The sequence below is a fragment of the Nicotiana sylvestris genome, chromosome 6, assembly GCF_000393655.2.
Source record: "Nicotiana sylvestris chromosome 6, ASM39365v2, whole genome shotgun sequence".
In the NCBI taxonomy this organism is placed as follows: domain Eukaryota; kingdom Viridiplantae; phylum Streptophyta; class Magnoliopsida; order Solanales; family Solanaceae; genus Nicotiana; species Nicotiana sylvestris.
The window spans coordinates 31149683-31164677 of record NC_091062.1 but is presented as its reverse complement, the minus strand read 5'-3'; the positions used below and the strand labels follow the sequence as shown (position 1 = coordinate 31164677).

Here is a 14995-nt window from a genome sequence, read left to right as displayed (position 1 = left end):
CGAACAGAATGAAACAAGGGGACGAAGAACACCAACCTTCGAACCTCGACAATCCTAGAACGACAAACAGTGCTTCCTACGGAACTCGAAAGGGACTTCACTGACAAGGAACAACAACGAAAACCCCGGAACAAACTCGACGAACCGGACCTCGACTCAACTTTGGACTTTGGACTGGAACTCAACTTCAACTCGACCTCACTGACGGACTGTTTGGTCGACGACTGTGGGGCCAACGGGTAGTGTTTGACGACGGGGGGTGCAACGGGCTGTTTGGGCAGTGGGTTTGGGGTGCAGTGACAACGGGGTCGTCGTGGGTAGTGGTCGACGGAACTGGGCAACAGCGACGTGAGGGAGTAGGTTGAAGCTGCGAGGAGGATGAAGCAAGAGGTCGACGGGCAGGTGGGTTTGGACGTGAGGTTGAGCTGGAGTTCTGGCGTCGGAGGGTTGCGACTGGTTTGGTGGGTTACAATGGGAAGGTGAGGACGCAGACGCAGCTTCGACGAACAGCTGGGGACGAGGGTGATGGTGTTTGGGTGTTGGTTATGGTGTTTGGGCGATGGTGTTTGATGGAGAGGCTGGTAGCTGGAGGTGGAAGGTCGTGGTGGTGTCGGGTGGTTTTTGACGATGGTTTTAGGTTTTCTGCTTCTTCTTCTTTAGGAAGAAGAAGCTCGAACAGTGGAAGGGTCTGCTGGTAGGAGTTGGGAGGAGACGGGGTGGAAGTGATGGTCGGAGCCTCTTTTTTCCAGTAGGTTTTTTCTTCTTCTTCTTTTATGAAGAAGAAGATGATGAACAGTACTAATCTTTAAAAATTCCAAAGTTCCTCCCCGTTCCTTTGGCCTCTTGTTCGTGTTTTGTAACACAATGCCCATAAAAATGAGCCCGACGCGTGGTGGGGTTCAAGGCATATGTCCCCCACGCGTGGTGGGGTTCCCCACGTGTCCTGGACGCGGTTTATTATGGGCTAGGTCCGAAAATTAGGCCTAAAACCGGGTAGTTTGAACCCGAATATTATTCTTTTGCCCGGACCCGAGAAATAGGAACACGTTGCTTAACTAGTCCTATGTAAGTAAAATAACTACCAAAAATAAGACTAGTATTTAAACAAAACTATATCTTTTTAAATATTTTTTCAAGATTTAAAATAGCTACAAAATATTAATAAAACTATTTTTGTAATTTTCGTTTTTTTTAAAATATTAAGATAAAATATGAAGTAATGTTTTTTTTGTATTTTTCAAAGTTAAAATGACTATAGAATATTAATAAAACTATTTTTTTGTAATTTTCGTTCTTTAATAAAGACAAAAATATGAAGTAATATTTTTGTATTTTTCAAAATTATAATGACTGCAAACATTAATAGAACTATATTTTTGTAATTTTCGAATTTATATAAAGTACCAAAATAAAGTACAATTTTTGTATTTTTCCAAGTTTATGAGAGATACATAAACTAAAATTTATATATATTTTTTTTGTGATTTTCTTTTTGCAACGAAATAAAGTAAAAATAGTTAAAATAGCTATACCAGACCCAATTTCACATATTCACGCTAAAAATGTGAAAATTCTCGGGGAGGGTCAAAAATCACGTGCTTACACCCATCCCCCTTTAATTTCCCACTACTTAATGTTTTGTCCCTCACTATTTAAACAAATACATTAGTTCCCACTAACCCATATCTTTTCTTTAATTAATTCCATTATTCTCCACTACCGCATGCTTTGTCCCCCACTATATTAAACAATGTATTAATTCCCCACTACCACATGTCTTGTCCCCCACTATATTATTTTAATACCTTATTTTAATATTATTAGCTTAATGGACAGAGCACTCAAAATAAATAATTGTTCAGAATTTCAATTCCAAAAATACCCCTCTGAAATTACTGAAATTACCATTTTACCCCTGGAAATACTACAATTTACCATTCTACCCCCATCAGCTACAACCAATTCGCCTAATCAATTCTAACCAAAATATAGCAGCTATAACCAATTCCTAATCAAATTCAAACAACAAATTCAAACTAAATGATGAACAACAAAGAAACAACTGGAATTATTTTGACTGAACAATATTTTTTAACAACAAACCTATTTTCAGATTCAACAACAATAACAAACAAGTATATTCAAATCACTGAGCTCAATTTCAAATTAAACTTAAACAGAACAAATAAACAGATTCAAATCACTAAACTCAATAATCAATTGAACTTCAAATTAAATCTAACAACATTACAACCAACAATTTCTATATTAAACTAAACAAGAACATAAAACAATCTGAAGAAATAATCAAAAAATGATAAATGACGAACAAGAAAAGAATTAAACATATACTGATTTCAAATCCGAGAATATCAAACAACATACGGACCGAAATGAAACTTAAAACCCACTAACCGGAAATGAACAAAGACGAACTCGAACCAAGACTGCCAACGACCTAATGGATCTCGACTTCAATGAAAACCCACCTTCTCTTTAACCTTGACGAACTCAGACTGGACCTCGTCGAACGACGAACAACAACGGACTCAAACAAAACCAAACGAGACCTTGACAGAACTTTGCCGGACTTTAACCGGACTGCTTCGCTTTTCCTCCGTGTGTGTACGTGGAAGCAGCAGGGTGGGTTCTTGGGCGTTCTTTGTTCTTGTAAATGCCTATCCTTCCAAGCCACACAATTTGATCCAGAAACAAGAAAGTTAACAGCAATGCATTTTTTGACTTTCCCAACAAGATGAGAGGAAGTGGGGTTCCTAGGCAGTTGGGCTAATAAGACCATGCAGATCATTGATAAACTTGAAAAGACGGAACACTTTCCTTGCTAAGCTAGTTGATTTGTCGACATTTTGTGCAGTGCCAGGCTCTCCATTACTCAGGCATTTTGAACCATATTGTATAGCCCTACATATCTTGTCCATTGCCTCCGCTTTGTTCAAGTACAAGACTGCAAGGGCAAGCTCTGCTCTGGCAGCATCTAGGCTCATTTTACCCTATGAAAACTGCCGAAGGGTTCACAGCAAAGCAAGAGATAGGGTTCGTTTGGACGTGAGCTGAGGGAGACGACGAAGAAGAAGGAGCAGCAGCCATGGGAGGTCGGCGGAGCTCGACGAAGGGACTGCTGGTTGTTAGGCGACGTTCATGGATGAAGCAACAGCAGTGGCTGCCAAAGAAGAAGGAGCAGCAACGCAGCAGCAGCGATGGTGTTATGGTGGTTCGTCGTTCATGGCTGGAGTTATGGTCGTCGAGCAGCAGCAGCCATGGCGGGCTGGCTGGATCTGCAACTGGACGAAGTAGAAGCCGATGGGGTTCGTTTGGACGTGAGCTGAGGGAGACGACGAAGAAGACGAAGCAGCAGATGCAGCAGCCATGGCGACTGTGTGTGGCTGCGTTGCTTGGCGTAGATGGTGGTGGTTTGGGCAGCCATGAGATGTGAGGTGAGCAGAAGCAGCGGCAGCGGTGGAGCTTGGGGTCGACGCAACTCGTCAATGGCGGAAGGGGGGAGGGGTCGAGAGGGGGTTGACTGGTTTTTTCCTGCGATTGGAGGGGTCGTTTGGAGGTGAAGAAAGAGATGACGACGTGAGGGGTCTGTTTGGACGTGAGGATGGAGGGGAAGGGGCAGCCATGGGAGGTGGGGCTTGGAGCAGGAGGAGAAAGAAGAGAGGGGGGGCGTGGAGTTTAGTGTTTTAGGGTTTTGTTTTTGTGAAATGAAAGATAGGGAGATAGGGGTGTTAGGTCTTTGGGGTTATGGACTGGGTCGACCCGGGTCGAAATGGACCAGGTCGTAGGGGAAGGTTGGGTATCTTTGGGCCTGTGGTTTAAAATTGAAGAAAAGGCCCAATCCGATCTTTTTCTATTTTTGTTCTTTTCTATTTATTCAATTTCCTAATTAATAAAGCTAAAAATGCTAAGATTAAATTATAAAACTCAAAATTATCTAAAAAAAACAAACTTAATTAAATATTAAATGCAAATGCGACATATTTTTATATTTTTATTAATTTAAACAAATAAACATGCACAGACAAAATAACAAATAATTATCCAAAAGTGCCACGAAAAATTCAAAAATTGCACACAAAGGAAAATTGTTTTATTTGAATTTTTTGGGAGTAATTCTCATATAGGGCAAAAATCACGTGCTTACAGCTGCCCCTCTTTGTCCGAAAACACGAAGAGTTTTCGTGCAAAGATAAAGTGAGCGATTTTTGCCCATCTGAGTACTCCGTGTGAAGCATTTTTTTGAAAAAGATTTAACCGAACCTTTGCTTCAAAGGTTTCCTACATATCCTTGTCTAGAAGGGAATCAGGTTAATGTAGTTCGGGAAGTTTTGGTAGCTGGGACTACCATGGGACTGTAATGTTACTGTTGTTGCATGCTGTTATTACTGCTTGCCGGCCACCTTATTACACCATGCTGAAAGAAAACAAGAAGCTAGACTAGACCATAGTCTATGAATTACAAAATCTTATCTAGATCATGCTCTTGTGTCTCTTGTTGCTTTGATGTCTCGGTGACTGCTTATTTCCTTTTCGTGTGCTTTGCATTATTTTTCCATCGAGTGTTGGACTTCCTTCCTCTACTGGGGATTCTTGTTGTTTCCTGCTTTACTGACTTGAAATGTATTCCTCTGTTATATGGGCGGGCTCCCAACTTTTTCAACTTAAATGTAAAGACTGAAATGTATTCCTCTGTTATATGGACGGTCTCCCAACTTCTTTAACTTAAATGTAAAGACTGAAATGTATTCCTCTGTTATATGGGCGGGCTCCCAACTTCAAAACTTGAAATTTAAAGATGGAAATGTATTCCTCTGTTATATGGGCGGGCTCCCAACTTCTTCAACTTAAAATGTAAAGACTGAAATGTATTCCTCTATTATATGGGCGGGCTCCCAACTTCAAAACTTGAAATTTAAAGACTGAAATGTATTCCTCTGTTATATGGGCGGGCTCCCAACTTCAAAACTTTGAAATTTAAATCGCCATTCCTTTCTTCAGGCGGGCGAGATTCCAACAACTTCGAAAAATAAATCGCCATTCTGTTCTTCAGGGGGGCTCCTGACCTCAACAACATTTTTGAAAAATAAATCGCCATTCCTTTATTCAGGCGGGCGAGATTTCAACAACTTCGAAAAATAAATCGCCATTCTGTTCTTCAGGGGGGCTCCTGACCTCGACAACAACTTTAAAAATAAATCGCCATTATGTTCTTTAGGGGGGATCCTGACCTCGACAACAACTTTAAAAATAAATCGTCATTCTGTTCTTCAGGGGGGCTCCTGACCTCGACAACAACTTTAAAAATAAATCACCATTCTGTTCTTCAGGGGGGCTCCTAACCTCAACAACTTTGAAAATAAATCGCCATTCCTTTCTTCAGGCAGGCGAGATTTCAATAACTTCGAAAAATAAATCGCCATTCTGTTCTTCAGGAGGGCTCCTGACCTCAACAATATTTTTGAAAAATAAATCGACATTCCTTTCTTCAGGCGGGTGAGATTTCAACAACTTCGAAAAATAAATCATCATTCTGTTCTTCAGGGGGGCTCCTGACCTCGACAACAACTTTAAAAATAAATCGCCATTCTGTTCTTCAGGGGGCTCTTGACCTCGACAACAACTTTAAAAATAAATTGTCATTCTGTTCTTCAGGGGGGCTCCTGACCTCGACAACAACTTTAAAAATAAATCAACATTCTGTTCTTCATGGAGGCTCCTGACTTCAACAACATTTTCCTTCTAACTTGAATTATCTTTCTTCAAAACTACTTACCTTAAAACTTGTACTGTCTTCTCTGTGGACTGCTGGGGATAACACTGCAAACCGCTGAGTAACACTGCTGGGGATAAAACTGCTGAGGATAACTCTGCTGAGTAAAATATGTTATCTTACTCCTTCCAAGACTACTTCCTTTAAGTAGGATGTTTCATTCCTCTGCAAACTGTTTCCTTTTGCAATACTGGTCTTTCTTTTTTTTTTCTCCTTTTTTTTTAATTATTTTACTTCTTATTTTTCTTTTCTTTGTTTTGTTATCTTCTTCCTTCGAAGACTACCTCCCTTAAAACTCATTTTGACTTCTCCCGAAAACTGCTGGGGATACCGCTTTTCACCAAAATTGTGTTATACTTCCCGAAAATTTTCACAATGAACGAAAATTTTCTGCCCCAGTTTGACAATCTTTCTTGTGGCGCATCTTTCCGTCATCGGTAGCATTCCATGTCCCTGCTTCAAATCAAAGAAAATTTGGTCAGTTTAAAATGTGGTGGTTGGTTGTGATACTCCTGCTGGGGATGCCATCAACCATTCTCCATCTATGCGTTGTCTGTCCATCTTGAAGCTTGGGCTGATACCATTCGACCTTCTTGACGATTCCTTATTCCCAAACCTCTTAACCATTTTCCCAGTATCCTTATCTGACCTCATGTATTTTCATGACAGCTGATTTCACTTGAAGATCTTGCATGTTCATTGATTAACCACTTTCTTTGTTTATTTGTGTCACTGAAAACAACCTTTTCTGCTGGGGATATCACTCTTCTTTTGTGGCATAGCTCGGAAACTGGCATTTCCTCGACCTTTTAGTCTCATATGAATTTCCAAAATCATGCCCATTGCTCTCCGCGTTGTTCTTTCTTGATTTGTTCACGGGCCTTGGCCTTGAGGTCTATAACCTTTGATTTCGGCGAGGATATCCCTCTTGACACTCGTCCATCCTTTTGTCAATTCCCTCTTGCTGGGGGATATCTTTCTTGACACTGGCCTCGCGCTTGTTCCTTGCTGAATATACCACTTGGATATACTAGTCAGATCTCGTCTTGCATAATTGGAAAGCTGATGGCAGATTTTGAAGTCATTTCTCACTTGTTCTGACCAAACAGACTCTACTGGGGAACTTTTTCTATGAAAGGAGAAAGATAAAAAGGAACAGAATAAAAGACAAAGGAAAGAGATGACTCTCTAATGAGGAAACTATAAAATAAAAACCTATCAAATGCGGATACCAACTCTAATGGTCATGACATGCACACATGGCCTTTCCTCCGTCGTTAATCACTTTTCACAACTTTCGTCTGGTGATTTCTATCTGATTCTCAATCTTTATTCGACTTGTAGTGCCCGAAGGGTTTTCACTGTCAAGCCTCTCTCATTTTCGTTTTTTCCTCAGCTTTCATCGCCTTATGGTGCCCGTGAAGATTTTCACCGATAAGACTCTCTCATTTGTATCACTTTCTAGCTGGAGATTGGGGTGTTACCGCTAGACTCTCTCATATTTCTTTTCTGTTGGGATCAGAGTCTATTCTGCTGGAGATCAGAGTGTTCACCGGTAAGACTCTCTAATTTGTCTAACTTGGCATTTTTTGAAGACTGATCAGAAGGTCTTTCTTTGGACTGTAATGTAGGATTTTGGATAGGCTAAAAAAAGGTTTCTAAAAGGCTCAAAACAAATCGATTTGGGTTCAACATTTACATCCTTCGGAACCAGATTTCTTTACATCAAGCACAACTTCTGCCCCAGTTTCTTGCTTGGGGATTTTTATTTTTGTTACACTATGTTACACTATGCATACTATGCACACTATGACCGAGTCGTGAGGCGCCTACGTATCCTCTTTGAGGAATCAGGTCAACCGTAGTTCCCAATTCCTCTTTTTTCCTTCTTTTTTTTTCATTTACCTATTATTTTCTTTTCTTTTCTTTCTTTTTCTCATTTTTCCTTCCTCTTTTGTCGTTTTGTTGTTTCTGTTGTTTTCTTTTCCTTTTTCTTTTTTTTACTGTGTGCGCATATCATGTCACTAGAATCGGCGCTGAACAAAATGATAAAAGAATTAAACAAAAAGATGAGTGGAAATAAAAAAAGACCATATTTTGCATTAGACTAATGGTGAAATAGTTTGAATAACAAAACAAACAAAAACAAACCAGAATAAAATCCCAAAACCAAACCTGGACAAAACTAAACAAACCACTATGACAAAAATGGAAAGATAAGAAAGTTTGACACAAGACAATATCCGGATTACAACCCTAAGAATAATCCGGACAACAGAAATGACAACAAAATAAGCCACCAAAAGCTTCTCTCTTGCTAACCAAGGAACGGAGCGTCCTCCCACTTATCAAACCTAGCATCTTAGCCATTGAGCTTTGCATCGATATTGCTAAGACTACCATCCGCTTCAACATCTTCAGCTTTAGTCAATATCCCATGCTCTTTATTACTGTTATCGATCGTAATCACTCCTTTGTGAATCATACTTTCTTTTTCTCTTTTCAACGAACGACAACTCTCAATGCTATGCCCTGGGACATTGGAGTGGTATGCGCATCGTGCAGTAGGATCAAAGCTTCTTGCATGTGGATCTGGAGTATATTCGGGGAGCGACTCAATCAGGCTAGCATGATTTAGCCTTTCAAACAGACTTGCATAAGATTCTCCAATCGGGGTGAGAGCCTTTTCTCATTTTAGCAACCTCTCGTTCCTAAATGCTTGATTGGGCCGGAAACCTGATCCAGAGGGCTTTCGGTAGGCTTGTGAGAGTGGATAGGCCTTTTGTAGAGCTGGGTATTTGGAAAGTGAAGCATGTCTTTAGGAGTCTCGTGGAGAAAAGTAGCGTTGGGGAGGGGAGTAGCGTTGACGAGTGATGGAGCTACTCGGGTAGCTGGGAAAGCTACCATAAGTGGTCTGGGATGGAGAGTATGGGGGATCATCCGTTATGGTGTTGGGTGCTTGGGTAAGGACAGAGTTCAAGAAGTTTGGTGGTGGCGGGGGTGGTGCTTTCCCAGTCCTCCATGCCTGATACATGTCTGCCACATGCTGTCTCAATATTTTTACCTCTTCTACTAACCCGTGGTCTTGTTCAACCAACCGCTTTCGGGCATCGGTACCAACCCACTTAGCTCTGTTGTTCTCTGCCACTGTCTTTTGCCTTTGTCTTGCAGGGAAGCGTTACTTTCAGAACCACAACCAACCACCTTTCTAAAGATTGAAAAGGGAACAAAAATGAGAGCAACTGGTTAGCGTTAGGGTTTTTCACAGATAGGAAAAACACACATTGAGGATGCAATGCAACTAGGCAGTTAACCCTTTCTATCATGCATTTGCTTCAATTACATGCGTAATTCCGGCTTCTTGTAATTGTGCTCCTTTTTTTTCTTTTTTTTTCAATTTCCTTTTTAAGGGTGGCCGAATCTTATGGGGATTGCCTACGTATCATGTCCCCGCATGAATCAGACCGGGCGTAGTCTGCCAAAATGAAAGGTAACAACAATGAAACATATTTTTTTTTTGGAATTATCAATTTTCATAACAAAACAAACTGGGTTTCAAAGGTTTAAAGATGACATACAAACTCGAAAATAAAACAACCACATATTCTAATCAAAAGATTTACAAACTCAAAAACAAACGGCCAGCTTCCTTTCTCCGTTTGACAAATGCAACCAAACGGTTATTTTTGCAAATGTGGCCCCTATTTCACATGAATTTTGAGGCCGGGGAGGATTATTTTATGACACTTTACAAACTTGTCCGTTCTTTTACGAAAATAGCCTTTCGACAACTGAAAGATACTCTAAGGCTATTTCGGCAAGAACGGTTTAAGACACTGCCGAAGCTGGTTCGGCTTATTTTGACTAAAAATCCAAACAGTATTCACCTGGCCGCTGACTCTTTGTTTTTTTTTTAAATTAAAATAAAAGACCTGGTGTTGCAAACACAGCCTTTCAGCGTCTCGGGGACAAAGATTTTAAGGCTGCGTTAGCTAACCGGCCAAAATCCTAAAAAATGACCCAAGGTGACTGTTTATACAAAGTCAGCCTTCCGGTGTCCTTTTCAGGAACATTCGGCTATTTTTGACAAAAACAACATCACCTGACTTATTTATGACTCTTTTTATTGTTTTTCAAAATAGGAAACCCGATATAGCAAACACGGCATTTCAACGCCTCGGAGACGTAAATTTTTAAGGCTGTGTGAATCGGTCAAAAATAAAAAAAAATGACCCCAAAAGTGGCTGTTTATGCAAAGTCAGCCTTCCGACGTCCCTTTCGGGAACACTCGGCTATGTTTTGACAAAACAGCGTCACCCGACATATTTACGACCTTTTCTTGTTTTTCAAAATAGAAAACTCAATATTGCAAACATGGCCTTTCAGCGCCTCGGGGACGAAGATTTTTAAGGCTGTGTGGGTTACCTGGACCAAATATAAAAAATGACCCAAAGGTGGCTGTTTATGCAAAGTCAGCCTTCCGGCGTCCCTTTCGGGAACATTCGGCTATGTTTTAACAAAACAACGTCACCCGACTTCTTTATGATGAAATTAAAATTTGACATATTTTTTGGCTATTTTAGCAAAAGGGGAGGTTGGACCCGATTAGGACTGCCTACGTATCTCACATCCGATGAGAATCAAACCAGCGTAGTTCGCCGAATTAACTGAACTATTTTAAAACAGGACTTTTTTTTTTTCATTTTTGGCAGCAAATAACAAAACCACTTTCAAAGCACGACTCTTTTCATTTTCATTTTTGGCATTTTCATAAACAAATAAAAAAACTATTTTAAAAATAAGGCTCTTTTTCATTTTCATTTTTCATGGCAAGACAAACTATTTTCCTTTTCTATTTTTGAAAACAAGATAGAACAACGACTTTTTTTTCTATTTTCCTTTGCTTTTATTAAAACAAACTAATAAAACTTTTTTTTTCATTTTCTCAAAATTTCGGCAGAGTTACGACAGTATTTGGGCATTGGGTTTTTCAAAAATAAACAATTAACTCCCTAACCGCTATTTCTCTTTTTTTTTTCTTTTCCTCAATTTCACAATATTCCTGATATTCAAAAGCCGGTCAGCATACGGGGGCGAGACAAATAAATGCACGGAAAACAAATAGGATGCATCAGGATGGTCTTTTCATTTCAGGTTGCTAGTCCTAGACGGACCCAACCCCTGTGTTGAGTCCCCTAAGTCAAGTGCAACGTGATGCAAATAAGCGTTCCTACTAGGGATCCGGCATGAAGTCACGTTATTCTATGTTCAAAACCTGGGTCGGTGTTCTAGACAGTGTACCCGAGCGGACAACTCGAGTTGAGGAAGGAGCTCATTTCCGGGAACCAAAAGGCCAGCCGGCTTAGAAACTTTTCGAGCCTCTTTTATTTCAGGGTATGACACTAATAGAATAGGGAGTCTCAACCAGTAAGCACATCCCCGGAGGTAAGAAGAGAAGGTTTTCGGCACACTTTATATACAGTTCAGATAATATCAAAGCGGTAAAAGCAGCATTTAGCACATTGGGCCCAAACATGTAACAAAATCAGATAAAGCCAAATATAACAATTTATCTAAGCTTGAATTTCTAACCCTGAACCAGTGGTTCTGGGTTATTTATCCCCAGCGGAGTCGCCAGAGCTGTCACACCTCCTTTTTCGCCCGCATCGCCCGCAAAGGGGCGCGGAGGGGAGTTTTTTTCAATTAAAGGACAATCGAAACGGGATTTATTTATTTATTTCAGAGTCGCCACTTGGGAGATTTATGGTATCCCAAGTCACCGATTGAATCCCGAATCGAGGAAAATATTCGACTTTCCACATGAAGTCTGCGAACCAGAAATTCTAAGTAAGGAATTCGGTTGATCCGAGGGAATGTGTTAGGAACCCCCGAATCCCGTGGTTCTAGCACGGTCGCTTAAACTGTTGTAATGGCTAGGTATCTGATTTTAATACATATTATAATTTATGTGCTTTTATCAACTTTAAACCGCTTTTATTATTATTTTTTAATAGAATTGCAACGTCGTGAAAATGTGTTTCGAACCACGTCACAATCAATGCACCCGTGGTTGTTGACACATTTTGACTCCGTTGAGATTTGGATTTGGGTCGCATAAATGCGCACCCGAGTTTAGGGATGTAATATTATTAAAATCGTGCCTAAAGAGTCTAACGCTTTATTACTTTGGGGAAGGCCGTGAAATTTAGCAAACGGCCCATCCCGAAGTCTAAGTATTCAATTAAACCCTTATCGAGGGCCCCGCAATTTGTGCGTTTTATTGGGCGAGGCTCATCTCATTTATTTTAAAAGGATAATCCTAAAGTGCCTACATTTTTTCCTATTAAATTTGTCTCTAAAAATGAAAGAGAAAAAGTCCTAATTTATTTACATGCTTACGAGTTGTTATAGTCGGGTTCCGAACGCAATTTGTTAAATCAGAATGTAAACATAATATGGACAGCTCATTGGCCAACGTGGACACAGGCCCAATGTGTATGGAACAAAACTAGACCTGGGTCATCTCATTCACATGTTATTACCTAGTTACATTATACTAGGCATGCTCACAGTTTGTCAAATTAAATAAAAATTGGCAATCTAATTTTAATCCTAAACCATTTACATGCTGAAATTAACCAATAGTATCTAGCTAAACAATATTCCTACAAGTTCCGAAACGGTTTATTCGTTTAATGAGCTAACGGTTGAATGTTTAAGAATAGTCTAAATCAGCTAACATGCTTTTTGAGACATGATAACTATCCAACAATAACGAACTAACTGGATAGAGTTACTACACCGTTTATTTATTTATTAGCAATACATAGACAATTCGTCCACTAAGCTACTGTCAGATGTTCCATTATATATATTAAACAACTACATGGTTCTGATATTAGGAAGCTAAATAATGTACATATACAAATAAAATTCAGAATATAACTAAGATAAATTCAGAACTTCAACTCTTCATTTCATATTCATGCTTCATGTTTCAGTTTACAATAACCAGCGTGTCAGTTGTGTACCTGATATTGGAAGTAAAAGAAAAGGAATATCAGCAGGAATGCAGTAGCATACAACAACAACAACACCCAATAACAGATTTAAAAACCGAGCCGAAATCCAGCAACAACCAGTGAAGTAGTAGCAAATAACCAACCAAACTCAAGGAAACAAATCAAATGAAAATCCCGAAACACCAATAACAATCAAAGGGCAGAAACAAAGTGAATCATTTTTAGATTGAAAGACCAGTTAATGTTTAACTCTTAAATCTTGACCCCTCTGTATATCTAGTGTATGCAGATTGTATATCGAGTGTATACTACTCTCTCTTTCGAATCTCCTTCGAAATATTTTCTCAATATTCAGCCAATCCCCTATCCCCTTTCAATATTTTTCGGAATTCTCTCTCTATTTTCGGAAGTTTTTTTTTATCAATATCCAGACCCCTTTATTTGTGTCCAGCTCTTCTATTTATTTACCAACTCTCAGCATTTTAAAATTAAATCCCACTATCTTCTACTCATCCCCCTTTAATTTCCCACTACTTAATATTTTGTCTCTCACTATATTAAACAAATACATTAGTTCCCATTAACCCATATCTTTTCTTTAATTAATTCCATTATTCTCCACTACCGCATGCTTTGTCCCCCACTATATTAAACAATGTATTAATTCCCCACTACCACATGTCTTGTCCCCCACTATATTATTTTAATACCTTATTTTAATATTATTAGCTTAATGGACAGAGCACTCAAAATAAATAATTGTTCAGAATTTCAATTCCAAAAATACCCCTCTGAAATTACTGAAATTACCATTTTACCCCTGAAAATACTACAATTTACCATTCTACCCCCATCAGCTACAACCAATTCGCCTAATCAATTCTAACCAAAATACAACAGGTATAACCAATTCCTAATCAAATTCAAACAACAAATTCAAACTAAATGATGAACAACAAAGAAACAACTGGAATTATTTTGATTGAACAATATTTTTTAACAACAAACCTATTTTCAGATTCAACAACAATAACAAACAAGTATATTCAAATCACTAAGCTCAAATTCAAATTAAACTTAAACAGAACAAATAAACAGATTCAAATCACTAAACTCAATAATCAATTGGACTTCAAATTAAATCTAACAACATTACAACCAACAATTTCTATATTAAACTAAACAAGAACATAAAACAATCTGAAGAAATAATCAAAAAATGATAAACGACGAACAAGAAAAGAATTAAACATATACTGATTTCAAATCCGAGAATATCAAACAAAATACGGACAGAAATGAAACTTAAAACCTACTAACCAGAAATGAACAACGACGAACTCGAACCAAGACTGCCAACGACCTAATGGATCTCGACTTCAATGAAAACCCACCTTCTATTTAACCTTGACGAACTCAGACTGGACCTCGTCGAACGACGAACAACAACGGACTCAAACAAAACCAAACGAGACATTGACAGAACTTTGCCGGACTTTAACCGGACTGCTTCACTTTTCCTCCGTGTGTGTGCATGGAAGCAGCAGGGTGGGTTCTTGGGCGTTCTTTGTTCTTGTAAATGCCTGTCCTTCCAAGCCACACAATTTGATCCAGAAACAAGAAAGTTGACAACAATGCATTTTTTGACTTTCCCAACAAGATGAGAGGAAGTGGGGTTCCTGGGGCAGTTGGGATAATAAGACCATGTAGATCATTGATAAACTTGAAAAGATGGAACACTTTCCTTGCTAAGCTATTTGATTTGTCGACATTTTGTACAGTGCCAGGCTCTCCATTACTCAGGCATTTTGAACCATATTGTATAGCCCTACATATCTTGTCCCTTGCCTTCGCTTTGTTCAAGTACAAGACTGCAAGGGCAAGCTCTGCTCTGGCAGCATCTAGGCTCATTTTACCCTATGAAAACTGCTGAAGGGTTCACAGCAAAGCAAGAGATAGGGTTCGTTTGGACGTGAGTTGAGGGAGACGACGAAGAAGAAGAAGGATCAGCAGCCATGAGAGGTCGACAGAGCTCGACGAAGGGACTGCTGGTTGTTAATGGAGGTGAAGTTCATGGATGAAGCAGCAGCAGTGGCTGTCGAAGAAGAAGGAGCAGCAACGCAGCAACAACGATGGTGTTATGGTGGTTCGTCGTTCATGGCTGGAGTTATGGTCGTCGAGC

The 14995-nt window shown here is 39.4% G+C and overlaps 1 protein-coding gene across 1 annotated transcript; it reads right to left on the bottom strand.

Annotated features, from left to right (window-relative positions):
* Positions 1–14310: 14310 nt before the first annotated feature.
* LOC104227028 (peroxisomal membrane protein 11D-like) lies at positions 14311–14724 on the bottom strand. The gene has a single exon (XM_009779158.1). The coding sequence runs from the start codon at positions 14722–14724 to the stop codon at positions 14311–14313; it is 414 nt and encodes a 137-aa protein (XP_009777460.1).
* Between the last annotated feature and the right edge of the window lie 271 nt (positions 14725–14995).

Bases quoted from the DNA above. Each gene is read 5' to 3' on its own strand.
- LOC104227028 (XM_009779158.1), bottom strand. From the start codon at position 14,724: ATGAGCCTAGATGCTGCCAGAGCAGAGCTTGCCCTTGCAGTCTTGTAC.